At 45.0% G+C, this 27,000-nt stretch overlaps 2 protein-coding genes and 1 pseudogene across 2 annotated transcripts; 2 read left to right on the top strand and 1 right to left on the bottom strand.

Annotated features, from left to right (window-relative positions):
* Positions 1 to 9,918: 9,918 nt before the first annotated feature.
* LOC123493486 (uncharacterized) lies at positions 9,919 to 13,093 on the top strand. The gene is made up of 2 exons (XM_045233879.2): positions 9,919 to 10,167; positions 10,938 to 13,093. Exon 2 carries the CDS (start codon positions 10,967 to 10,969, stop codon positions 12,809 to 12,811), a length of 1,845 nt encoding a protein of 614 aa, XP_045089814.1. The 5' UTR covers positions 9,919 to 10,167; positions 10,938 to 10,966; the 3' UTR covers positions 12,812 to 13,093.
* Positions 13,094 to 21,284: 8,191 nt separating this feature from the next.
* On the top strand, positions 21,285 to 23,772 carry LOC109762473 (uncharacterized). Its single transcript, XM_020321335.4, has 3 exons — positions 21,285 to 21,515; positions 22,952 to 23,191; positions 23,350 to 23,772. The coding sequence occupies exons 1-3, from the start codon at positions 21,316 to 21,318 to the stop codon at positions 23,405 to 23,407; spliced, it is 498 nt and encodes a 165-aa protein (XP_020176924.1). The 5' UTR covers positions 21,285 to 21,315; the 3' UTR covers positions 23,408 to 23,772.
* On the bottom strand, positions 23,611 to 25,301 carry LOC109762458 (serpin-Z1-like; annotated as a pseudogene).
* Positions 25,302 to 27,000: the final 1,699 nt, after the last annotated feature.

Here is a 27,000-nt window from a genome sequence, read left to right as displayed (position 1 = left end):
TCCGGTTACTAGGAGCTGGGCCCCAGGTGCAGAACTTGGTTCTATGCGCATGGGGGCGTTGGACCCGAAGACAAGCCTGGTTTCAAAGAAGGCAAGTCTAAAAGGAGCCGAACAAAAGTTACTTGACGCAATAGAAGATGCTCGAAAGGGGGTGTTCACGCCCAACAGAGAGAACGACGAGCTTACGCGCGCCCTGGGAAATCCTGAACACCCGGGAAGAACACGAGGCAAGGGCGTTATTCCCTAGTATGAGAGTTTTTCGGAATGGAACGACGACTACAGGACCCGTGCAAGAAAGAAGATGGAGGAGGAGAAGAAGAGGAAGCTGGAGGAGGAGCAGAGGAAGCAGGACGCAGAACGCCTTCAAGGCCTACAAGCAAGGCACCCGGACTTGGCACTCAAATTCCAGCAGCAGCAGCAGCAGCAGATCGACTCACTTAGCCCAGGAAAGGGGGTCTCAACAGCGGCAGCAGCAAGCGGATGATCGTCCAGCATTGGATAGCACCGTCCCATCCATGCCGAGAAGCAGCGTTGGTTCCGCCCCGGGCGACGCACTGCTGGATACATACCCTGTGGATGACATCATAGAGAACACTAACTGTGAGCTACACTTCAAAATGAAGAACATAACCATGAAGGTGGCGGACGCCGTTGCTTTTACAATTACCCCCGAAGTAACCTTCCATTGCACCCCGATTCCAGCGGGCTATGCTCGTGTCTTGGTTGATGAGGTGGTGGACCCATATTCAGGGCTACAGCTTGACATTCCTGGAGGTGACGACGAGCACACACTGGGAGAGGCCATAAATCGTATCATCCTATGGAGAAAGGATTGCATCGTCTTTCGAAATCCACCGACATCGTGTCTGCCAACTCCTCCTCGAACCACCAGCTCCCAAGCCTGTTGACTCAGACTATGAGCGCCAAATCAGGAAGGCACATCGAGCACGACTACAGAAAGAAGCGAGCTCGAGCTCGAGCCAACAAGCAGCTGTCAAAAAATGCGGGAAAACCGTTCCCCAGCTGGGAGAACAGGCGGCGCAATCGATCCCCCCGCTTGTTGTGCCAACAACACATGAGAGTACGCGCGCCCAATATCATTGTGGGCAAACCGTTTACGTTCCCCAGCTGGGCAATGTGGTAATAACCGAGGATCATATAATGCAGGCTGAAATGCTCAAGATCACTGTTGGACAACTCCTCGATATCGAGCCCATGTCTCCGCTTAGAGAGGAGGAAATAAAACGGAAATACGTCCGGGGCCAACCTTTGGTCAAGCCAGACGAGGTCAAAAACCTCCCAACGAGAATGTATGAATTGCATCAATGGTACATGAACATTACCAAGATTTCCAATTGAGAGTCCCTCATGGTGAAAGTCGAGGAAGATCATTACTTCCATAAGCTAGCTGTGTCCGTTGAGTATTGAGAACTAATTCAGTTATTCAATCAAGATGCACTCGACAAATCTCTCGTCAGTTGCTATTGTCTGTAAGTGATTTCTTTCTGTAATTTAAGTCTCAAGCTAGTTTTAGTGCTCATTGATCGATCATTACCTGTAACTATCCTCACTATATTCTTTTCTGTGGTATTATGCAGGATGAAGATCTATGAAATGAAAATCACTGGACGCTATGGCATTGGGTTCATTGACCCAAATACCGTTAATGAATACACAAGGAAATTGGAATGGTATAGACAAGATGTAGAGAATAAAATGCTAGAGTTCTTGAAGCGCCTCAATATCAATGAAGATATACTACTTCCTTACAACTTCGAGTGAGTCACACTGTCTTGTACTACAAATTCTGTTTTTGCTTACTAGCTAGATGTTAATAAGTGTATAGGGTTTAGGGTTAGTTGATTAGTGTTATGCACATGCCCGCTTAATTTATACATGCAAACGTATGCGCATCCAGGTACCACTGGATCTTGTTAGACATTAAAGTTGAAGTACTGGACTCACTACTTAAAAAAGAAAGTGACTACAGCATCGTGAAGGGGATAGTCAACAGGTAATTTCAATCATTATTAACTATATCTCGGCCTATTTAGTTCGTCATTTCCTGATATGAACTATTTAATAACCCCTTTATTAATTTTCTTTGCTGGCGGGCAGGGCTTGGGCAAAGTTCATCAAGGTGACTCCAGGAAAATGGTCAGAAAAGCTGTTTTGGTATCGACCCAAGGTAAGTAATTAAGTAGTACTAGCTAGCTAGCTGTCATCTCTTTAATTCTTGTTTCAATACCATTAATTAATTATCATGCTTGATTAATTATTACCTGATTAAATTCAATTATCGTAAAGGCCCTGAAGCAGGCGCCGGGGACTGATTGGTGTGCATTCTACGTTTGCGAGAACATTCGCATGATGGTGTCCGAAAAGAGCAGATCTCAAAGACAGGACTGGGTACGTTTGTCAGAATACTATTCACAATTTTTACACCATTATCGATATCTAGTCACACAATTAATACACATGCATATTGATCTCCTTAATAGTTCAGAGAGGTGTGGGAGCAGCTCCTAACAACAGAGCGCATACTAGCACTTCAAGAGGAAATAGCGGGATTTTTGCTCGACCAGGTCATAGATCCCAAAGGAGAATACTATTACCCGCTACCGCCCCCATGAACCACTTGTCATCGTGCTCCGAAGGCACCAAGGCAACATGTAGGAGAAATTGTATATATATATATATATATATATATATATATATATATATATATATTTCACCCTGGGTGAGGAATAGTTATTCGTCACCCCCTCTATTTTACCACCAATGCACTGTAATTTTACGTTCCGTAAGTTTTGTCTTATTTCTGACGTAAAAAGAGACCGTCAGAAAATATATAATCGCCATAAAAAATATTTTATGTTATGTAAAATTACAAACGTAAAAATATAGTGTAAAATATACATAAACTCCAAATTTTCTTGTCTTATGACCTATATTTTTATTTCCTTATACCAAATTTTACGTAGTGAATCAATAGAAATGTAACTATTTAAATTTCAAATGTAATTTAATTATGAAGTGATCGTAAGATTACCTCGGGTGAAGAATAACTTATTCTGCACCCTGGATGATGAATATCATCACTATATATATATATAGGTAAATTATCTGGAACACCTACGTGCTCGGGCACCTTGCTTGTTTTAGGTAGGTATCGCTGCACAATGATTGTTTGATTTCTTTCCTAACTATTCTTCATGCAAGGCTTTCCATTCTTACATTTTGTTTCCATTTTTAAATATTAGGCATGCAAGACTTGCCATACAATAAATCGTATTATTGTTTATTTTTTCTGACCTACTATGGGTATCTAATACACGTATTTTTGTCTCCTAACTATCTAATACGGGTATCAAATACATACTAACGAAATTATGCATATAAGCGGGTATTATATACCCAATAAATTATTTTCTAAACTACTATGTTCTTTTTTTGTTTCCTAACAATTCAATATGAGTATCTAATACGCGGGTATGTATATAATAAATTGTTCTATGTTCTAACTAGTAACTAAATTATATACATACGCGGGTATGCATATACCTACTAACAAAATTATATACATACGTGGGTATGCATATACCTACTAAAAAATTTATTTACATACGTGGGTATGCATATACCAAGTAAGGAAATTATGTATGTATGTGGTTACCATGCAAAAAAGTATATGTACGAGTATGTATATACCCAATTATGTGGTGTGTATGTCTATGCCTACTACTGAAATTACGTAAAATACACGAGTATTTACATACCTAGTGACTTATTCTACGAAACAATAAGTGCTAATTTTTATTCAGTATGGTATTTTAATCTCCTTCCTTTTCTATGAGGTGACATGCATGCATGGGATGATTAAAGAATTAAAGCCTGCCAAATTAACTAGTAATTAAGGCATTTATATTTGTTGCCAAATCAGTCGCTGAACACGATCCAACGACGGATAGGCAAGGTGCCTGGGCACCTAGGTGTCCGAAACTGTCCTATACTAATACAATGCCCGTGCGTTGCCACGGGCTCTTGAAATAGTTTGCAAGAGTTATATAAAGATAATGCATGTTAAATTTCACACGTACGGACAATATAACATAGACACAATTATTTAATAATTAAAGTACATTTTTGCAATGTAAATTGCCAAAAAGAAAAATTAACGGCATGTCCATGTAACAAACTTAATGGAGTTCCAACTAAACATCTATCATAAAATTATTAATATCTAGGTTATACGCTTAAGAAATTCTTTCACAATATACGGAAAGTTGTCTTTAGCTTCATTCCCATGATGTTTTAGCAAGTATAATAAAAACTGCTTTCTCAACTCATATCCATCCTGCACAAACAATATATGTAGTTAGTATGAAAATAAGTAACGGACAATACTCACCGCGCAAACCGGCTTGACCCGTTCCACCAGAGCATAAAATGAATCATCGCTAATCATAATTCCCATTAACATCAACCAGTATTCTTGGTGTTTATTACTGTTAGTCAACTGGCATTTCAAGTTTCATTACTGCCTGAAATGAAGGTTATCACTCTAAAATAGCATGGTCATATTAGTGACCGTGCAAACTTCAAGATTTAAAACCGATAAGCAGCCCTTCAAATTGGAAAGGGTGCACGTGCAGCGCACGTAAGTTTAGGAATTTCTTCATCATTTTGATTATCTAAATCAATTTTTTTTCATAATAGTTTTCACAATAACATGTTATTGTTAACAAGAATTGGTCTAAACTGAAATTTTATAACAATCCAAAGTCCAATTTCGGCAAACAGCCTCCTCGCTAGCAAGATGTGTCAGCACCATCCAATCGCCATCTCGCAACTGTCATCCTGGTGGTTTGGATTTCTGAATATGTTTGTCTCTTTCCTACCGCACGCAACAGTTTATCTCCATGTCACGCCGAATCTTCTTTTTGGGCTATCATCAGGGGATTTTGTCTACCTAAATATAATTACACACCATGAAGACAAGCTCGAATTGCTGGTGGCTTGGATCGTCTCAACAACACCCAACCAAGAACCAACCGACCAGGCTCGATCCTCTGCAAGGAGGGCATACCAAATCATCTCCTTTCTTATCAACACAGATAGAATGTTCAAAACAATGCCATCGTAATCAACATGGGCAAAACATAGCAAAAAATAAGGACATGCTATTGTTCTACGCGAGATAATAAGCAACTTCAGCATCCAGTGTCCCATCATCTACCATGAAGATTGGGAACTCCGTCGTTCCAAGATATGCTTCAATATTTCAATATTTCAAGATTGGGAACTCATTGCATATAACCTTTTTCTTGCTTGTTAGCATAAACCCAGACATTGTCACCCCACAACAGAAAACATTAAGGTTTCAAAACAAAAGAAAACATTTGAACAAAAGAAAGTTAACGTATAGCAGATCTCAACCCATCTTACATCGCAAACTGTTAACCCCAATATTTCATGATCTGAATGGGGGAATTAAGGTTGGATTTTTTCTCTGACGAATCAGATTTCTGGACATTGTCAACATCAAGATTCCATCGCATGGTTTCATAACAATCAACCTGTACATGGATCTCTGATTAAATTCTAGCCACTACCATGAAGCTCCCGGTCAGCAAGAGTTGTATTTTTTCTGTTTAAGCGGGCACCTAGTTTTTCTAATACATGGATGTAATTCTCCCCATGTGGCTCAAAAGAAGCATGATGCCCCTGGGTTCCTGAACCTTGACCCAACGCCACCCATTTATTTGTGACAATTTATGCCCAAATTTATCTCAAACAAAAGGTATGCCCAGATCTATAACACAAGCAGCTGAACAATTAAAAAATATAAATATCCTAGCCTTCTTTTTCATACGACTCATGAGATTCTACAGCAACAAAAATGATTTTACATTGTTTTTCACACACGCATGAACCAGAGCTGCTAGGCAGCAATATTCCACCATTTGACAATAACTATAACGATAAAGAATGACTACCAGACCATATCCTTTACTACATAATGGAATACTAATGTGCAAACAAATGCCACCATTGCTCCTGAAGTATTCATATCATCGAGTAAGAATGGTTGCATGTTTATCACCTTTTCCAATCCAATGAAACTGATGTTATAATGCATTACACATGCTATGAAAGAAATTGATGAGAACAATATTACATTTGCTCTTACTGCAAATCAACACCAACAAATCTATAATAGGTTCATGCATAAAGCAAGTGAATTTGAAAAAGAAACCAGAACCTTATTAAGTGATCCTAATTCCATGCGAAGTTGCCTAGGAAAAATAGAAGTGGATGATCAAGGTGGATTCCAAATAATAGTAATATAATACTCCTTCAAGGTAAAAAAATGAAATCTAGTGGGTACAAGCATTTTGAATAATAAACAAAATTAAGATCTAACTATATACGTGCATCATCTACTAACCCTTCAAAATGATGATTTTCATTTGGACCAAGTACATCTCAAGCTGCAAGCACAATAAAATCACCATGGGCTTGGAGCCCACCATCTCTCCATGTTCCTGCATGTGAAGAATTAACCAGTGCCCCAAGTCAGAACTACTGCTAACCTTATTCATGTAGACCTTACTAAAAATTCAAAAAATATGCAGAGTATCCATTTTTGTTAACCTAGCTATATGCAGTCCAAGACAGAGCGTGACCATAATCCACACTACAACACATGAATATAGCTACCTTATGGGGCATATATGCCTAATCCTCATATCTTCTTGTTTGGAAAAGAGTTGACCATTTGCACATAGTATAGAATGGCGAAGATTGAACATGCTCTCGTACAATTGGGGAATGGTGTGGAGCTCCATAAGCGACGGCGGCGATGCCGGCTACAGTTGTTCTGACAGGAACTATTTTGCTTACTCTTCGTTTTCAGTTAACCACATAGTACTACACTGCCATATACAAAATCAGGAGAGGAAGGTACCTTCTGTACGCCCACTGCACGGGAGAGTTTTGTGGCGGACTGTATACCTGGACACGATAATCTTGTTTCGAAGGAGCGCTCAACTGCGGCATGGAGGTCAGAGAGGGGTGAGAGCCGGACCGGCGTGATTCACACAGTGCAAACCTGATAAACAAAACGCAAAAGTCCAGCACCTGGTTTACTGCAAGGAGCTCGCTGGTGTCCAGATTCAACCCGAGGTAGACTTGCCCATTATCTCGCCCTTCCGCCATCGGATCGGCGGGATGTCCCCTGCTCAGCCGCTCCCATCGACAGGTACGGCCGTCCGTGACTACAGGCGTTGTGGCGGCGAGGGACTCTTGGAGATGCGATCGAGCAGCCTACCCCTTGACTTGCAGACGCAGGAGCTGATACGGACGCCGATCCAACTGAGGGGCCCGGTGGAGTGCTGGTGCGGACTTGATGATTCGACACATGAAGTCGAATAGATCATGGAACCCGGCACCGCCGCCGGCATCAGCGGGGTCCCGTCGCATGGGTCGTGGTCTAGGCTCGGGGGTCGTGTCGACGGCGGCATGGAGGTAAGAGAGGTGAGAGCCTGCTGGCCGTGCCCTTCCTCCCCTCCCTTCCTTCTGTTCTCCCTGGAACCGCAGCAGGCCATGGAGGAGCTCAGCCGGCGCCGTCGTCCCTCCGACTCTCGCCGGAGCCGTCCGTCGTCGACCCGATCCTGCTGCCATCCGCCAGATCCACAGCAGCCCCGCCGGAGCCCACAACTTGGCCATCACCGTTCCCTCGAGATGCCGCCGCCTCCCCGTGTTGACCGCGTCGCTCACCTGCATTCAGGGATCTTTCGAAATCGGATTGTGTTTTCCTTTCCTTGGATTAGGAAACGATGTACCAAGGTCGACGCGGGGCGCGCGGAACGTTTGGTACGGCAGAGTTTTCGTCCGCCCAGGTAAATTGCTAAGCGCGTTTTTGGCTCTGGATTAGATTAAATTAAGTGATTCTGATCGTGTGGTTATAATTGAGCTATGTTGTTATGTGTACGTTAGGCTGGGTACACTTAGCGATGTACATGTTTTCTTGTTTAATAAGTAGTAGAGATGGTTTACCTATGAATTTCTTTAAATCCATTATTTGTTTCCTCAAAATCTATTATTTATTTCCTAAAGCAAATTGCATTAATGAGAGAAATTCACTGATTTGGTTAAGGTAGGAAAGAATCTATTATTTGTTTCCTAAAGCAAATTGCATTAATGGAAGAGATCTGTTGATTTGGCTAAGGTAGGAAAGAATCTATCATTTGTTTCCTAAAGCAAATTGCATTTATGAAAGAGATTCGTTGATTTGGCTAAGCTAGGAAAGTTAGATCCGTGATCTTTTGTCATTACAAAAGTGTTGAAAATAAACTGTATTAAATCCATTATTTGTTTCCTGAAAATCTATTATTTATTTCCTAAAGCAAATTGCATTAATGAGAGAAATTCATTGATTTGGTTAAGGTAGGAAAGAATCTATTATTTGTTTCCTAAAGCAAATTGCATTAATGGAAGAGATCCATTGATTTGGTTAAGGTAGGAAAGAATATATTATTTGTTTCCTAAAGCAAATTGCATTAATGGAAGAGATCCGTTGATTTGGCTAAGGTAGGAAAGAATCTATCATTTGTTTCCTAAAGCAAATTGCATTTATGAAAGAGATTCGTTGATTTGGCAAAGCTAGGAAAGTTAGATCCGTGATCTTTTGTCATTAGGAAAGTGTTGAAAATAAACCGTATTAAACCCATTATTTGTTTCCTGAAAATCTATTATTTATTTCCTAAAGCAAATTGCATTAATGAGAGAAATTCACTGATTTGGTTAAGGTAGGAAAGAATCTATTATTTGTTTCCTAAAGCAAATTGCATTAATGGAAGAGATCCGTTGATTTGGCTAAGGTAGGAAAGAATCTATTATTTGTTTCCTAAAGCAAATTGCATTTATGAAAGAGATTCGTTGATTTGGCTAAGCTAGGAAAGTTAGATCCGTGATCTTTTGTCATTAGGAAAGTGTTGAAAATAAACCGTACCGGACTACCAACTCCTCCATTAAGTTTTTTTTCGTTGGTTAATCTTGGTAGGTCTTTTTTCGTTGGTTAACCTTCGTAGGTCTATTTTTTGGTACGTGGATGGGTGCGGGTTGGGGCCACAGGAGGAGGTTTTTTCGATTTCTGGTGGATAAGTCAGAGGTGGGAGGAGGTACCAAAAAACCATGAAAGGTGGGACTAAAAAAAACCTGAAAGCGAGACTACCAACTGCTCCATTAGGAGTAGATATATATATATATGTATGATCGGTTCTACGAGAAAATCTATTTATATATATGCATAACGTGTACAATATGTAGTATCGTAAAATACCAGCAAATAAAAAAGAATTAAATGGAAAACACAAAATTAATGAAAAAAATAAAAATTAAAACCAAAACCCTCCCAAACATTTAGTACCAGTTGGTGCTACCAACCGGTACTAATGGTCTACCAGCACCCGGGCCTGGCTCGTGCCACGTGGTGGCACTTTAGCGCCGGTTCGTGCCGAACTGGTAGCAAAGGGGGGCCTTTAGTCTCCACTCTTTAGTGCCGGTTGTAGAACCGGCACTAAAGGCCCTTACGAACCGGCGCTAAAGCCCGGTTTTGCACTAGTGCTATCCAATGAATGATGAGAATATAAATGTGATTGCTCTTTATTTCGCCTTGGAGCTTGTGCAAAGGTTGTTGGTTAATCTACATACAACTTTGCTCTCTCTTCATATTTATTATATGCCACATCATCGCTATGTTTTAAGTGGCAAATTTGCCAATACCTATCTTACAACTATTGAAAATGCTCTAATATTCATTCTAGTGCAGACCTATCATTTAAATGAGTTGGAGCATGTTGCCCAATAAAATATGAGGCCATTGGTTGCTGGACCATTCTAGGCCGGCACCATGTCCAAGCAAAGCAAGGGGGCGGCTCCATTTCCATACGTAACCGGTCCCAGGCTTGAAAATCCGTTTCCGCTTGTGTAAGACGCATACGCTGTGAAAATACGGTCCACTCTGCCTCCCCCCTCCGGACTAGATCTGGCTTCCTGGAAGAGACAGCCAGCTTGAGCTCCCCTTCCGCACTAGCCGTCCACCTGAGACCCGGACCAGTGGCCGCCGCCATTGAGCTCCAGCCGGACCGATCCGCTCTTCAGGTTAGGCCTCGCCCGACTCATCATTTGCTCTGCTCCTCCCCAGGATCCACTCTGCTTCTGCTTTTGGTCAGAGGAGCAAGTTACTTTTTTCTTTAGAACGGGTAGAGGGACAAGTGCGTCAAGAAATCTCGGCTGTGGCCATCTCCGACGGTGGGCGACGGCCGGCTCTCATTCCTGACCCGACGACCATGCCCAAGACAGAGCAACAACCTCTTCCCTCTTGTTCTTGCTCTTGCAGTAATAAACATTTTTACCCTTTTCCATGTCTGGGCCCACACGTCATTTGTTTTAGGACGATTTTGCCCTCGGGCCGGTCGTTTCACCTGGTCTGGTTCGACCCAGCCTTGCGTGCTCCAATGAAACGACCAAACACAGAAGGCCGCCTTAGTCCAGGCCCATATTCGTTGTCGCTGATAGTTTTTCATTTTTTGAAATGTTCGATTCTTTTCTTTTTTGAGAAAACTGCGCATTGCGAATTTCTGAAAGTACATCCCTGATTTGCATTTCCCTTTTACGTCCAGTACAAATTAAAGATTGAAGTACGAATTTCTACTTCCCCACACTGACTAACTGGATTTGGTAATTTATTATTTTGTTGTTTTTGAGTTTACGCTTGCAAAACTAAAATGACATAATATCTATTTTCAAGTGCTAGCAGTAGCAGATATACTACTGAGAAGGATTCTTGCTACTTTTCAAGTGTGTCGTACTAAAAGCTTCTGATTGCTTCAGCAAAAAGGAAAATATGATGAAACTATTCTGTCCAACAGGTACGTGGTTCGAGACACTGGAAATCTAGATGGGGAGTATCATGAAACTATATTATGAGTGGGAAATCCAGGTGCTTGTGCTCCTTAGCTTCATGCTACAAATGTTCCTCTTCTTCGCTGGCAGCCTTCGGCGGCGTACCATCAACTCGTTTCTCAGGTTCTTCACATGGATAGCTTATCTGGGCGCGGACTTAGTGGCAGTTTACACCCTGGGCTATCTCTCACGCCATGAGGATGCGACCACCGGACTATCTTTCTTCTGGGCACCATTTCTTCTCATCCATCTTGGTGGACAGGACACCATTACTGCTCTCGCCATGGAGGACAACAAGTTGTGGTTGAGACATTTACTGACTCTGTTTATGCAAGTTGTCCTAGCTTTATATGTTTTCTGGAAGTCTATTGACAAACACGGCGTGGAGCTTCTAGTTTCAGATGTCTTTGTGTTTGCTGCTGGAATTATCAAGTATGGAGAAAGGGTATGGTCTCTCAAGTGTGGGAGCTTTGAAACCCTCGAGGGTTCCACTGGACAACAGTACAAGCAACAGGTGCCGGGAGAGGTTGCCGAGGATCCCTATTCTCACATTGTTTGCGCTGTCCTGCATCGTATGCCACGTGTCTTTCGAATCTTTACAGCACGATCAGGTGATAGCGGTAATGTTATCCAAGAAACCCCAAGCAATTGGGTGAAGCGGATGAGGCTCGAGCTTGGCATGATGTACGATGACCTGTATACTAAGTCCTGTGTGCTCAGAACAAGGAGTGGCATCATATTGCGATGCATCTCTCAGGTGTCTGTTCTGGTTGCCTTGGTGCTCTTCCTCACGAGCGACAAACGGAGGTACAATAGAGCCGACATTGCAATCACCTGGTCGCTCTTCGTAGGATGCTTTTTGTTGGAAGTATGTGCCATGTTTATTTTGATAATGTCACCATGGTCCTGGGCGTGGTTGAAGATGCGAAGGTGCAGCATGCTTGCAAAGTTGTCCTGGTTTCTCCTGTGCAGTGGCATTGGATGGCCGGAGAGGAAGCCATATCTAAATTCAATTGGGCAGTACAACTTCCACAGGTGGTTGGATGCAGGCAGCGACCAGCCAAGGTCATATGGTCGACGAGCAATGACCACAGTGATCAAAAGCTTGGTGAGTTTGGTTGGTGTCAAAGAGGATAAAATGTTGTTCTGGATGAGCAGGTTGTTAGACACCGAGCACGTGGAGGCAGATAAGGATACGATGGAGTGTGTTGTGAAGGGAATTACTGACTTCGATGCTGAGATCAACAGAGATCCCCGGCATTGGCCAAAACTTGGCGGCATAGTGCAAGAGCTACAAGACATTCGTGAAGATTTTGGTGGAAAGGTTGCCTTAGTGCATTTTATCACAGAGGCACACTTGAGAAAATATCCTCTTCATCCTCCTTCGGACATGGAGACAGACACAGGTACGAGCTGCATTGTCTTGGTGGAAGTATGTCGGAAACTATCCAACTACATGGCATACCTTTTGGTCACCCACCCTTCGATGCTGCCGCTCAATGACAGCGCCTTATATACGCTGGAGAAAATGGCACACTTGTTTCCACATCTTATAGATGAGCAGCAGGATTCTGAAGGTTTCTTCAACATCGAGCCAAGCATGGAAACACTGCAGGAGTTGGTAGACATATGGACGAAGCTGCTCATCTATGCGGCCACCAAGTCCCGGCCGGAGCTGCACGCGGCGCACTTGGCTAGAGGAGGGGAGCTTATCACCTTCGCCTGGCTGTTCTTGAGCCACAACTTTTTGGGAGATTCCGAGGTGATCAAGGTGCAGCTTACCAATGCCAATCAAAGAGGGACGATAGCATACGTCTTCGGAAATCCTGCACCAAGATAAGAGCATCAGATCCAACACAAGCCCTGCAGAGTGCAGACTCCTCCGTTCTTCATTCGATTTGATTTTATTCCTCTTCTGTTTGCGTCTGGAGTATCTCACGACACAAAACAGTACTGAAGTTTATACAGTATCGCAGCTGACATCTAGAGGTATGTGACATTTTTTTTTTTGCAGTAATGGCATCACTTCAAAACTGATGTATTTGAGTGAATAGGCAGTGCAAAAACATTCCTTTGTTGTGGTAGCATCATTTATACACTGCAGCTACAATTGGGATCCTTAGCTGTTACTGTACTAACTGAAGCCAGAAAAAGAACTTAATTTGTCCATGTGGGCAGAACAGGAACTGAGAAGCCAAAAAAAGACTACTGTGAGATCAGTCATAACATATTTGTATGGAGCAGTAGCTTTCAAGACTGCTTCTGATACTTCATAATTCACAAACTTATGACAGTGTGCTTCAACAAGCAACTCAGGCTCAAAGTTTATAACCCACCCTAACTAATTAACACGGCCGATGTGTGAAATGATCCCAAATAACGCCACCACTGTTCTTTCCAAATAGCGTCACATTCTGCTGTTCTGAGATCAACAGATTCCATAGTATGATCAAACATGGTAACTAAGGGTGTGTTTGGTTCAAGAACGAAGTGGAACGGAATGTCATGGTTCATTCCACGGAAATGGGTTGGTTCCGTTCCTATGTTTGGTTATGAGTATTAGAGATGGAATGGAATGGTTACGTTCTAGTGTTTGGTTCTGGAGCTCGAATGAAATGATTTTCTGCAACAGCATGAATAGTTACTCTTTGTATCATATCAGCAACAGAGTAGTCAAGTTGTGAGAAACATTTGAATTTTGTTTGCAACACCAACAATTTATAAATATACTCATGAATAAATCAAACATGAATCCACACTATTTTATACTCCGTATTTAACACAACACACAGTATATAGGTGAAAAATCATTACCCAGCAATTCAACATACGCATCAAGCAAAAAATCATGAAAAACTAGATGCTGCTTGCTGCTATACTAATTAAGCTCTCAGTTGAATCAATCCAACGTACGCACCAAGCAATTCCTATGCTGCTGCTCTCTGTTGCTGCTGCTATGGATGCTGCTCTCTGTTGCTGCTGCTCCGCTGCCTGCTAGCCACTTCTTGCCCCTGCTGCTGCTCTACTCCTCCACGGCCGCCGCTGCCGCAAGAAGGCAGGGAATCGATCCGCCGCAAGCTGCTGCTGCTGAGGAGCGCAACTTGAAATCCATCTGCCGCAAGCCACGGAGGGAGACGAGGGGTGAGCCTGGGATGGCCAGATCAGGGACCGGAGGTGGAGCAGTGCTGCAGATCGAGAGAGGAGGAGTTGGCCGGCAGGGAGGGAAGGAATCGGGGCGGGTCGGTGCGGCGCCGGCGCAGATCGAGGGAGTGATGAGAGACGAGTGGGAGGCGGCGCACCGGAGGAGAAGCGATAGGACCGGGAGTACGAGGAGAGAGCCTCCGCCGATTCGTCTGTTCCTACAAAGTAACAAAAAGTCTAAAACACTGAATTAGAGTAAGTAGCAGCATGGTATCATCCTCATGTCAGTATGCAGCTACTGACGCTGGCTGTGAAGCAGCCAGGAAGGCGTAACCGCAGTGACAAGGCGGAAGCGCAGGGCGGGAGGTTTGAATAGAAGTTGGGCTGTGATAGTCGTGTGGGCTGCGTGAGTGATTGGGCCGAGGCCCGCGATTGTAACGAGCGGATATATAAGCTCGAGTGGGGTGGCGTGTACGGGTATCGTGGAATTGAATTTGAATCTCATTCTCTGAGCCTCTCTCTCTCTCTCTCTCTCTCTCTCGCTCGCTCGCTCGCTCTCTCGCTCTCTCTCTCTCTCTCTCTCTCGCTCTCGCTCTCTCTCGCTCTCTCTCTCTCTCGTTGCGTCTGCATCTCTCTCAACCCCGGCTCCCCTTCTTCACCAAATCCGGCGGTCCTTCGTGGCCAGCAGAAAGGGCGTTACAATCTGGTATCAGAGCGACTGATCCGTGGCCCGCTTCCGCTTTCTCGAGAGCGTAATTCCGAGGCGACGGTCTTCGATCACCTTAGGGTTCGATCGGTGTAAACCCCGACCTGAGGTGGGTTGCTTCAGAGAGGAACGGCACGACGACGTTCAAACCCAGTGCCCAGACCAAATACCTCGAGCGCGGCATGGAGGCGTTCCAGGAGCGCATGCTGAAGGAATTTGCGGAGATCCGTGCGGAGCAGAGCAAATTGACGAAAGTGGCCGAAATCTGCGACCGATTGGAGGCGCTGGATGCGAAGCTGGAGGAGTAGTCTAAGCGGTTGGATCAGGTGCAAGTGAAGGTAAATCTCTCCTGTGATACTTTGGGGAAGGTGCAGCAAGAGCAAGTTCAGTCGATGAAGCAGAGCAATCAGGGCGCTGCGAGGGGAGGGGCTGTACCTCAAGTTCCCCCGCCTCCAGATGGGTTATTGGGAGCGGCTCCAACATCTCAGGGATCGACGGCAAGGACTCAGCATCGGGCACCCCAGGTACAGAACCACAACCCATATCCCAGTGTGGAACAGGAAGAACATGTGCAGTGTGAGGAAGCGACTGGAAAGAGAAATTGGATGCCCAAAATGGATTTTCCAAAATTTGATGGTACGGGAGCAAGGATCTGGATCGATCAGTGTGAGGCATTCTTCCAACTGTACAATATCCCTGACAGTTTCCGGGTGGCATCAGCATCTCTGAATCTGGTTGACAACGCTGCACATTGGTTTCAGTCAATGAGACAGAAGGGAGTGTGGCCGAATTGGGAGCAGTTTTGTGAGGCATTGCTGGCGGAATTTGATGTGAATGTGCATAGAGAGCTGCTGCAGTCCTTACTCAGGTTGAAACAGTGGGGCACCGTTGAGGAGTACAAGAGCAAATTTCAATAGTTGGTTTATAGCATCAGGTTGTATGAACCTCAATTGAGTGACACCCTGTTGGTCACAAGATTTATCATTTGTTTAAAGGAAGAGTTGCGAGCTGCGGTGGAAATGCAGTTGCCTGAATCTGTTCAGCAAGCTGCACTATATGCTCAAGTTCAGGAGAGGTTACTTCAGCAAAACAAGGGCAGTAAAACCAATTATGCAAAGAATTTCACAAGTAGACAGGACTCTAGAAGCAGTTTTGCACCTGGAGAGCTTTGGAAAGCTAAGCAACTTAAGGAGTATAGGAGAGCTAATGGCCTATGTTATGGTTGTGGGGAAAAGTACAACCCTGGTCATGTTTGCACACCTGCAACTGAGAAAGCTGCTCATCTGAAAGCAGTGGAAGATGTAAATACTCATGAGATCATCTCTGATGCAGTGTTGGATGCACTGTTGTATGATCAGCAGGAGGAGTGTGCTACTATTTCTGTTCAGGCCCTGTCAGGTGCAACTCATCCAAAAACTATACAGTTCAGAGCACTTATTGGAAATCAAGTAGTGTTGCTGTTGTTAGATTCTGGAAGTACACACACTTTTGTAGATCAGGCTATTTTGGAAAGGATCAAGTTATCATCAGAAAAATTGTCTGAACCTTTATCTGTCAAGGTGGCAAATGGTGATAAGCTACAGTGTACTGAATATGTTCCTAATGTAACTTGGTGGCTACAGGGACAGAACTTTACTAGTCCTATGAAGGTTTTGCAACTGGGCAGCTATGACATAATTTTGGGCATGGATTGGTTGGAAAAGTGGGGAGTGATGAAGTGTCATTGGGCAGAAAAATGGATTCAGTTTGATTATAATGGACAAGATGTGAAATTACAAGGAGTGTTGCCCAGTCAGAAACCAGAACTGAAGGAGATGCCTGTTGAACAGTTACTGAAATGGGACAAGGGCAATGATATTATGGCAGTGGCTTTAATTCATCCTGTATATGAGAAGGAAGACAAACAGGATTTTCCTGAACCTATTAAGGAACTGCTTCAACAATATACCGATGTTTTCAGTGATCCAAAGCCATTACCTCCTCGCAGATAGATTGATCATGCAATCAATTTGGTTCCTGGGGCTGTACCAGTGAACAGTAGACCTTATAGATATTCTCCCTTACAAAAGGATGAAATTGAAAGACAAGTGGATGAGATGTTAAAAGCAGGTCTCATTACACCCAGTTTGAGCCCTTTTGCCTCTCCAGTGTTACTTGTGAAAAAGAAGGATGGAACATGGAGGTTTTGTGTAGATTATAGAAAGTTCAATGCTTTGACAGTAAAAAGCAGATTTCCCTTGCCAGTCATTGATGAATTACTTGATGAATTGGCTGGAGCAAAATGGTTTTCTAAACTAGATTTGAGAGCTGGGTATCATTAAATTCGAATGATACCTGAAGATGAATATAAAATAGCATTCAAAACACATCATGGCCAATTCCAGTTCAGAGTTGTGCCCTTTGGATTAGCAACTGCTCCTGGCACTTTTCAGTGTAACATGAACTTTCTGTTTCCTGGTAGAAAAAAGGTTCTCTCATTTATGGATGACATCCTGGTGTTCAGCAAGACTTTGGAAGATCATCTCAAAGATTTGAGAGAAGTGCTAACTGTTCTAAGAGAAAATCAGTTCTATGTTAAGGAGTGCAAGTGTTCTTTTGGGCAGTAGAAATTGGAATATTTGGGACATGTGATCTCTGACAAGGGAGTGGCAACTGATCCATCAAAAACTGCTGCAATGTTGGATTGGCCTGTACCCAGCAATGTAACTGAGCTTAGAGGATTTCTGGGACTCACTGGATATTATAGAAAGTTTGTCCAAAACTATGGGATCATTGCAAAACCCTTGACACTGTTGTTGAAGAAACAGTCCTTTCTTTGGTCAGAAGAGGCACAGGCTGCTTTTGAACAATTAAAGCAAGTAATGGCCTCTACTCCAGTTCTAGCTCTACCTGATTTTGAAAAACAATTTTGTGTGGAAACTGATGCATGTGACTCAGGAGTGGGAGCTGTGCTTGCTCAAGAGGGACACCTTATGGCTTATTACAGCAAAGCTTTAGGCCAGAAGAATCAGAAACTGTCCATTTATGAAAAAGAGTTTCTGGCTGTTATGATGGCTATTGACAAGTGGAGATCTTACTTGTCCAGAGGCCCTTTTATGATTAAAACAGATCACCAGAGCTTGTGTCACTTGGGAGATCAAGTGTTAACTTCTGAACTGCAAAGAAAAGCAATGACAAAGCTAGTAGGGCTACAGTTCACAATTCAGTACAAAAAAGGGGTGGAAAACACTGTGGCAGATGCACTGTCTAGAGTGGCTCACTTGTTTCCAGTGCAGGCTATATCTACTTCACAACCAGTTTGGATTCAGGAGGTCTTAAATTCTTATTCTGTGGATCCTGTAGCTCAAGACGTGCTACAGAAGCTGGCACTGGATACAAAGGCCTGCCCTGGGTTTACTTTACAGGAGGGAATTCTGAAAAACAATGACAAAATCTGGATTGGAGCTAATGTGGGGTGACAAACCAGACTGATACAGGAATTTCACTCTACTCGTGTGGGAGGTCATTCTGGAATTCTTCCTACATATTTCAGAGTCAAACAGCTCTTCAGTTGGCAAGGTATGAAAACTGATGTGGAGAACTTTGTGAAACAGTGTGCTATATGCCAACAAGCAAAACATGAACTGTGCAAATATCCTGGATTGCTCCAACCTTTACCAATACCTAAAGGGCCATGGCAGTCTTTCAGCATGGATTTCATTGAAGGACTGCCCAAATCTGAGGGGTATAGCTCCATTTTGGTGGTGGTTGACAGGTTTACTAAAGTCAGTCACTTTATTCCTCTCAAACATCCCTTCACTGCTGCAGGAGTGGCAAAAGCATTTCTTTAGAATGTAGTGAGACTACATGGATTACCTCTGTCTATTGTATCTGACAGAGACAAGGTTTTTACCAGTTCTTTTTGGAAGGAGTTGTTTAGAGTGTGGGGCACTGAATTGCAAATGAGTACAGCATATCATCCACAAACCGATGGTCAGACCGAGCGGGTGAATCAGTGTCTCGAGATGTACTTAAGGTGTGCCGTACATGATTGTCCTGCCAAGTGGAAACAGTGGTTACCTCAAGCAGAATTCTGGTACAACTCCACGTTTCATTCCTCGTTAGGCGCTCTCCTTACAAAGCCCTGTATGGCCACGAGCAAACATTGGTCAGTTGGCAAACACAGCAAAATCTCTCAGTCCTAATGTTTCTGGGTGGATACTGGCTCAGACAGAACACACTGCTATTCTGAAAGAGCATTTGCATAGAGCTCAGGTCAAGTACAAGCACTATGCAGATAAGAACATATCACCAAGAGAGTTCATGGTGGGTGAACAAGTGTATCTGAAGTTGCAGTTGTATGCTCAATCGTCAGTGGTCAATCGACCATGTCCCAAATTGGCTCTGAAGTTTTTCGGCCCCTTTAAGATATTGGAAAAAGTGGGATTTGTAGCATACAAGTTGGAGCTACCAAAAGGCAGTCAAGTTCATCCAATTTTCCATGTTTCTCAGTTGAAGTCTCATGTACCAGATCACACGCCCGTGTTTACGGTTTTACCCAAACCTTTGGGTCTATCCGTGCTAGGGGTGACACCTGAAGAGATTCTAGATCGCCGGCTGGTGAAAAAGGGAAACGCGGCGCATTTGCAAGTTTTGATCAAGTGGTCGAACGTTCTAGTGGAGGCGCCGACATGGGAGGATTACGAGGTACTCAAGGTCAAGTTTCCAGATGCACCAGCATGGGGACACGCTGGTTCTCAAGGGGAGGGCAATGTCAGTATGCAGCTACTGACGCTGGCTGTGAAGCAGCCAGGAAGGCGTAACCGCAGTGACAAGGCGGAAGCATAGGGCGGGAGGTTTGAATAGAAGTTGGGCTGTGATAGTCGTGTGGGCTGCGTGAGTGATTGGGCCAAGGCCCGCGATTGTAACGAGCGGATATATAAGCTCGAGTGGGGTGGCGTGTACGGGTATCGTGGAATTGAATTTGAATCTCATTCTCTGAGCTTATCCTCTCTCTCTCTCTCTCTCTCTCTCTCTCTCTCTCTCGTTGCGTCTGCATCTCTCTCAACCCCGGCTCCCCTTCTTCACCAAATCCACCGGCGGTGAGCCCCAAATCCGGCGGTCCTTCGTGGCCAGCGGCAAGGGCGTTACACCTCACAAACTTGTTTCATTTTTCTCTATCCCAAGAAAAGCATCATCATGTCCCTGGCAATCACAAATAATTCTAAGACCATCATAGTACTCCAAATTACAGAACAGTTCTGCGACTTATGACTGGATCTTCGAAGTCATGTCATTATTAAGAGGAGCTTATAACATGATTGAATCTTTGTAGTCAGCTCATTACCAGGATAACTAAAGACATGATTTGTGATGGTGAGGGTATAGTGGCAGAGTTCATTTATCCAGAGCTGAGACGGAGCTCGCTAGTTAAGGCTACATTACAATTGGCTGTTAAGGAGGAAGAGGAGTGAGTACACATGAATGACAAGCAAATCAGTATTAGCAGCACAACCCCTCGGAGAAAAAGCAGAGGTTTAACACATCATTGGCAACTTAGGCATAGGGGCACATGTATTAATAACTCACTCCTGATAATCATGAAGGACTTGGGCATTTTATATCCTCCCCCCCTACACACACAAATGCAACATTGTGAATTTAGTGTTCACCTTGAGGCAACCAAATAAACACTTAATCTTAACCTAAATGTACACACCTATGTATCTAACCCCAAATATGTGAGAGAGACACAACCTAAAGAAACCAGAAGACTCACAAACGGAGCCTTGAGCACACATACATAACCCCACGCCAAAGAAGAGAGCCTAGAAGGGGAAGGAAGCATTAGCAACGCACATACCGGCGAGGGCACCCATGCCCAACTGCAGAATTAGGCGCGCCCAACCACATAATCGGCCACCAAGCGAGAGCTCACCTGCCATATTCTCACCAAGAATGGAGAACAATTGAGAATAGGCAGGAGCGAAGAGAGGGCAGTGGCAGCGGGAAACCGCCCCACGGAGTTGAACAATGAATAACCTCATCGGACGATTGTGTAAAGCAGCAGCAACAGACAAGAACCAAATAAATGTCCACCTTGCAGCCAGGCCCGCAGAGCAGCGACTCTACCAACCAAGGGAATAGGCTCCTCCATGAACCGACTAGGAAAAATCGATGCCACAAAGCGCATGCTAAGAGAAGGGGGGAGCACACAAGACGACCAAGATGCGTTTTGTGTTTCTTTTGACAGTCTAAGATCTACTTCATTTTATGGAAAACATATACTCCACTCTGTTCCTCGTTTTTCAGACTGATAGCATTTTTTTTTTTGAGACAAATTAGAACTGATAGCAGTTTATTCGAATCACAGCAACCGGGCTGGATCCCACGAGCTCACCGGACCGGCCCACGAGTCAACCGGACCAAAAGAGCAGAGCACCGGTCCGTCCATGTAACCGAGCCACCAACCCGACCGAAGAAGCACCGCAGCACCGACCGAGCCGCACCCGGACCCGATGTCGCTGGTCGCCTACGACGCCTCCTCCGACGAGGACGAAGCCGGCGAACCTCCCGCCGCCGCCGCCGCCCCCGCCGCCGCTCCGGCCCCTCCTCCCCGCCCCTCTCCCGACATCGGGCCGCAGCCGAGGCCTCCGTCGCCCTCGCCGTCCGCGCGCGCCACGCCCCGGCCTGCCGCCCCGCCGCCTGCCCCCAGCCAGTAAGCCCCCCGTGCCGCCTCTCTCTCTAGGATTTCGATTGTTCGGACGGGGATTGATAGGGGGTTGTCGATTTGGGCATTGCTTACCGGAGGCCGTGATTGCGCCTGCTGGATTTGGACTCAGATTTTGACTTGCTGATGTCGTGGGTGGGTGGCCACCGAGTAGAACTGTGTAGATGCGCTAGAGCTCGAGCTACATGATACCGAATCACCACGCCACAGTAGCCAACCATCTAGCAGCTCAAGTCAGGGTTGTACCTAGCTTGTATGTGCTGATGGAGGCTTTATCTGAACCATCTAGCAGCACAGTAGCGAACCATCGAGCAGGCACGCTCATGCTGCGTTCAGTTGCTCCGACTGGTGGGGATCTTGCAGCTTCAGAACCCAGAGGGAGCGTCCTGTGACGTTATAGAAAATTGCAACACCTCAGCGGAATTACTGATATATGATACCAGAAATTGTTTCTGTCAAGTGTTGGGTTCCTGTTATAACGATTCCTGCATATCCTGGTATGCAGGAAAACCTGCATATCCTGTGTTGGTTTGTCAGGGGGAAAATATATTTCATGGAGAGCTCATGGATGATGATTATAAAGGGAATTTCCTTCTTAAATTTCAAGAAACTGAATTGATAGTTTTATATAGTTCTGTTGGATATTGAGCACCCTTGAACTAAATGTTCTACTCCCTCCGTTCCTAAATATAGGTCTTTCTAGAGATTTCAGCAAGTGACTACATACGGAGCAAAATGAGTGAATCTACACTCTAAAATATGTCTATATACATCCGTATGTGGTGGTCCATTTGAAATCTCTAAAAAGACTTATATTTAGGAACGGAGGAAGTAATAGGTTGCAGCCATAAATGTATTTATGGTGTGCTTCCCTCACAATTAAATGGGCTGTTCTTACAACTTAATGTCGTAATATAACTTAATTTCTCAACCAGTGATTCACTGGACACATGCCTTTTGCGCTCCTCTTGTTGTACTGCCTGAACGTTAGTTGACAGAGGTCATGGTTTTAGTGTTTGACAAGCTGCAGTTGCTTGTTCACAGTTGCCCCTTGTGAGAATCATGTGCAGGATGTTTCCGTGTATGTGCAATTCTTTCTCTGTTTGAATGTGCACACACAGTTTGCTAATTATAACCTTGCAGGATTCATTTAGGCAGGCTGTTTGGCTTAACTTTCCTCTTAAGTCTTTTGATCTATGCCATTACATGTTCATACTTGATTCACAAAAAGTCTCAGCAACTTCCTAGCCATTTCATGTGTTCAAAGCTGAATTTGCTTTCAGCTGAAGTCTATGTCAAGTGTATTTGTATCTCCTTGCTGTATCTCATATTAATTGACTTGCATATATTTTGTAGGCATCTCTTTTTAGGTTCTGCTATGCTATCTGAGTTCTTAAGCTGGTATTCTGTGTTTTCTTGTCCAGGAATGTCTCCCTGCCCACACCATCATTTGACCTACCAGACATCGCAGATCTTTTTGATTCCCCCTCTCTCCCCAACAGAGGTTCTGCTGGTATGGTGGGAAGTTCATCAAGGAAAAGAGAATCAAATGGATCAGCTATTCAAGATCCACGTAGTAAATTTCCAAGGGCCCAGTCAGCTCAATCTCGTGGTGCCAGGAATGCTGCTGCGAGCACATTAGTTCCACCACAGCTTAGTGGAAGGTTAGTCCTGTTTTCATCTACTTAAAACGATGTTGCGACCTATGATCCTTGTTTCAAGTGAACTGTGTTTTGCCAATTTTCCTGAGAAAACTTCTTCCGCGTCATCTATTTCAGCATTTGGTGCCCCTGAATAATGTTTGCCCTTTTGGTTTTGCCAGGAGTAACGTTGTTACTGAAGATATGGGCAAACTATTTGTGGCAAGACGCAAAGATTAGCTCGAAGTACCACTTTATTAACCTCTACCTGGATCCAAATGACACATCTATTGGCTCTCATGGACAGACAGACATGCATTATTGACGGATGATGGCCGCTCAAGAGATTGGACATGCTCTTTCTATGACATCTGTTTGATGCCTGTTTCTTTAGTGTTCACCTGCAACAGCAGTACATGCTCTGTTGTAGCATGTAGGAGTACTTCTTTTAGGACAATCGGATATATCGATCTACTCTGCAAGGAGAACCTAGATGTGTTGTTTATCATTTGGTTAGTAGTAAGTCGATGGATTATCAAGAGAATGTAGCTTTCATTTGAAAAATATAGATGCATGCATGATTCATGAGTGCAGATTGATGTCAATCCCTTTCAATGGTCAGGTCAAACTCAATGTGTAATACTATAAATCACAAAATCTCTCAAACATATTACTCCAATGACACAATAGTTTACCAGAAATTTTCCGTGACTACGAAGAACACATCTATGACTACGAACAAGCAAGAACCTAGAGCGAAGGATTGACGACTTGGCCGGCGAACACCACGACGCCGGTGAGCTCCTCCTTGATCAAGAACATGAAGGGGTGGTCGGCGACGAAGTCCACCGGCCTGCTCCAGCCCGCCGAACAACTACCAAAAGATGCCAACGATGGCCGTCGCCGCGGCCGCTTCAGCCCCTTCGTCGTTCACCTCCACGAAGGACTCATGATAGACTTGCGACACGTAGAGCGGCAGCTTCGGCGGCTTCATGCGTTCCAAATCTAGCAACTCCGAGAAGTCGGCGGCGGTGCTGAACGCCAGGCACAGCCCGAGGCGCTGCAGCATCCGGCTCGCCTCCGTCTTGTTCGATATGGTGAACTTTGGCACCTTGAAGGCGCCCACGGCGACGGTGCTCCGCAGCGCCATGGAGTCCGCCTCGAGCTGCTCCGGGCTGGAGGCCAGCCTGTGCAGCATGGCCTGCAGCCCGTGGCGCTCGTTCGGGAGGTAGATGTACATGGCGAACCGCCGCCGGTGCTCGCCGCTGCCGCACGCGTAGAGGAGTTTCAGGACCTTGTAGTCGGGGCGGCAGGCGATGTACTGCCGCTCGCCGCTCGACATGAACGGCACGTGGACTTGGCCTCCGGCGGGATGCAGGTGGAAGGCGTCGTGCCGCGTGAGGCGGGCGTCGAACGTGCTCTCCCAGACGCCCTTGAAGTAGAGCGCGTTCCCGAGGATGGCCGCCGTGTCATACCCCACGGAGCCCTGAGGCAGGAATTCCTTGATCCGGCCCGCCGTCGCCGCCTCGAACCACTCGTTGATCTCGGGCCTCGCTTCCTCCGGCTGAAAGAAAGTTCGATCAAAAAACTCAGACGAGCTCATAATAAGGTGAGTCTAGAGGTCAGATAGAAGGCGAGTTACCATGGTTCTGAAGGATGCCTGCCGCGCTTGGGCGCGGTAGTGCTGGGCGACGACGCGGGCGTAGTCGGCCTTGAGGGGCGCCGCCGTGGCGTCGACCCATACGGCGTTGGCGAACTGCACCTTCGGCCCGCCGTCGCCGTCGCTGCTGTCGGCGAACACGTGCATGGCGATGTGCGAGGCGAGCAGCGCGTGGGCGCGGCCGCCGGCGGGGCCGAGGAGGGCGACGATCTCGTCGAGCGTGGCGCCGCGGGCGCCCGCGCCGAGGAGCGCCAGCGCGGCGTGGATGGAGAGCGGGGACACGGCGAGGTTCTTGCCGCCGGCGTCGGGCTCGGCGGCGAGGTGCTGGAGCACGCGCAGCCCGAAGGCGGTCTCGGACCGGACGGCTCCGCGAGCTCCATGGTGGGTTTGTCGTCGGTGGCGGCCTGGGGTTTGGGTTTTGTAGGAAGGGTGGCGCGTGTGTTTGACGGAGAGATTGCGCCGCGTCGCGTTCATTTGACGTACGTACCATACCTTGGCTGTAGTTTATTTTGACAGGATTGCTAAATCTCAATCGACTGAGACTTAACGAAGTCTCAGTTGATGCTATATCCGTTAGATCTTACATGTAGATCCGTGTAAAAATTTCTTTTAATTTTTTCTTTGTTCTTTTTTATACTACGTTTTATTTGTTGACTGAGATTTCGTTAAGTCTTAGTCGACTGAGATCTAGACACATCCTAATTTTGGTCCATGTCACACTAGGCAAGCTACTTTTACTGTCGTACCCGCTGCTTAATGGAAATAAGTAGGAGCCGAACTATGATTTGTTGCAATTACAACAAAGGTCTTCTTGCAGTGGTAACAAAAATCACGAGATGGAGATGTTTTTGCAACAAGGGTTTTATTGCAATGGCGTTGCTGGCCGCAAATCGAAGATGTTTTTGCAACAAGGGTCCTGTTGCAATTGTTGCAATGAGGGAATAGAGAGAATAAGAACACACTAGGATCGCATGGTGATCATCATTGATCGTACTACTCATAGCCCGGACGGTCTTTTCAAAAGATTAGCCTACCGACCTTGTAGCATGCCCCATAAATAAATGTTTGCGTTTGCTAATCATTAGGCACATGATTTTTTTCTGCCGATTTTGAGAAGGTGCTGAAGACCGGTCCACCGTGAGGTGTGACAACGACGAGGTTGCGCCAAGGTGGCGTGTGTGTTGGACAAGGCACAACGTGTTCATGCCACGCTCGTGTGCTTTTCCTTTTCGGCATGTTTAGTTCTTAAATGTTGAGATGAATCGAAATACCTTAATGTTGAGATTTTCTTTTCTACTAGACTTTAAGTGTATGGATTCAATAGATGGATAGCAAATGCTCTCACCAATCTGCCCTATTCTAAGCGTGACCTGACCTGCCCAGTATAGAAGATGGATTGCACCTGTTCTATTTTTCACGTAGCTCATAAGTATGTTAGTACTAGCTAGTAGCCAACCCACGGATACAGAAAGAGAGCAATGCAAATTGTGATGGGGCGAATGGTGTGAATGGGATGCATGTGGAAACAAATCATCTCCTAGAGCAAAGACCAACGTAAAAACTTTGGAGGGCTCGGATGAGGAACGGAGGCAGATCCTGCCGCCTAATGGTCCTTGATGACTGGCTGATTGCTTTTGTGCGTTTCTGTTCGTTTTGGCCATTGATGGTTTGTAATGTTAGTCTTGGGGCGTAGCACCAAGAGCGGGAGCATGGATCGAGGCTCTGCCGGATTCGGATATGGCGAGGGCGGGTAGCAGTCAAACTGGTTGTGAACATTTTCTTTCTTTGATGCAATGCAATGAACAGGGCATCATGGCTCCTATTTCCCTACAGTATAGTAGCATTGTGAACTAGATTTAGGAACATCTCTATTTTGCTAGTTTTTTCAGGCGGTAAGGTAGCACAATATTGAGGATAGCAGTAGAAGCAAACAGGATCAACGTATTAGCGAAACAAGACAAGATACATACATAAATTCAGAAGAAAATGAGGGGGTCCATATTCCTCTCTTACTCCTAAAAAACAGGTAAGGGTTCATGGAAATTCACAATCAAAACTTAGGTTTTGACAATAACAGTAAAGGGAAATAGTGTAAGGTTTTGCCTGTGTAGGCCACCGCATTGATCACCAAAATCATTATCTTGGCAACCACATCCGGAGTTAAATGGGAAAA

Source organism: Aegilops tauschii, chromosome 3, assembly GCF_002575655.3.
Source record: "Aegilops tauschii subsp. strangulata cultivar AL8/78 chromosome 3, Aet v6.0, whole genome shotgun sequence".
Lineage (NCBI taxonomy): Eukaryota > Viridiplantae > Streptophyta > Magnoliopsida > Poales > Poaceae > Aegilops > Aegilops tauschii.
Note: the sequence above shows the minus strand (reverse complement) of the source record. Positions and strands in the feature narration are given on the sequence as shown.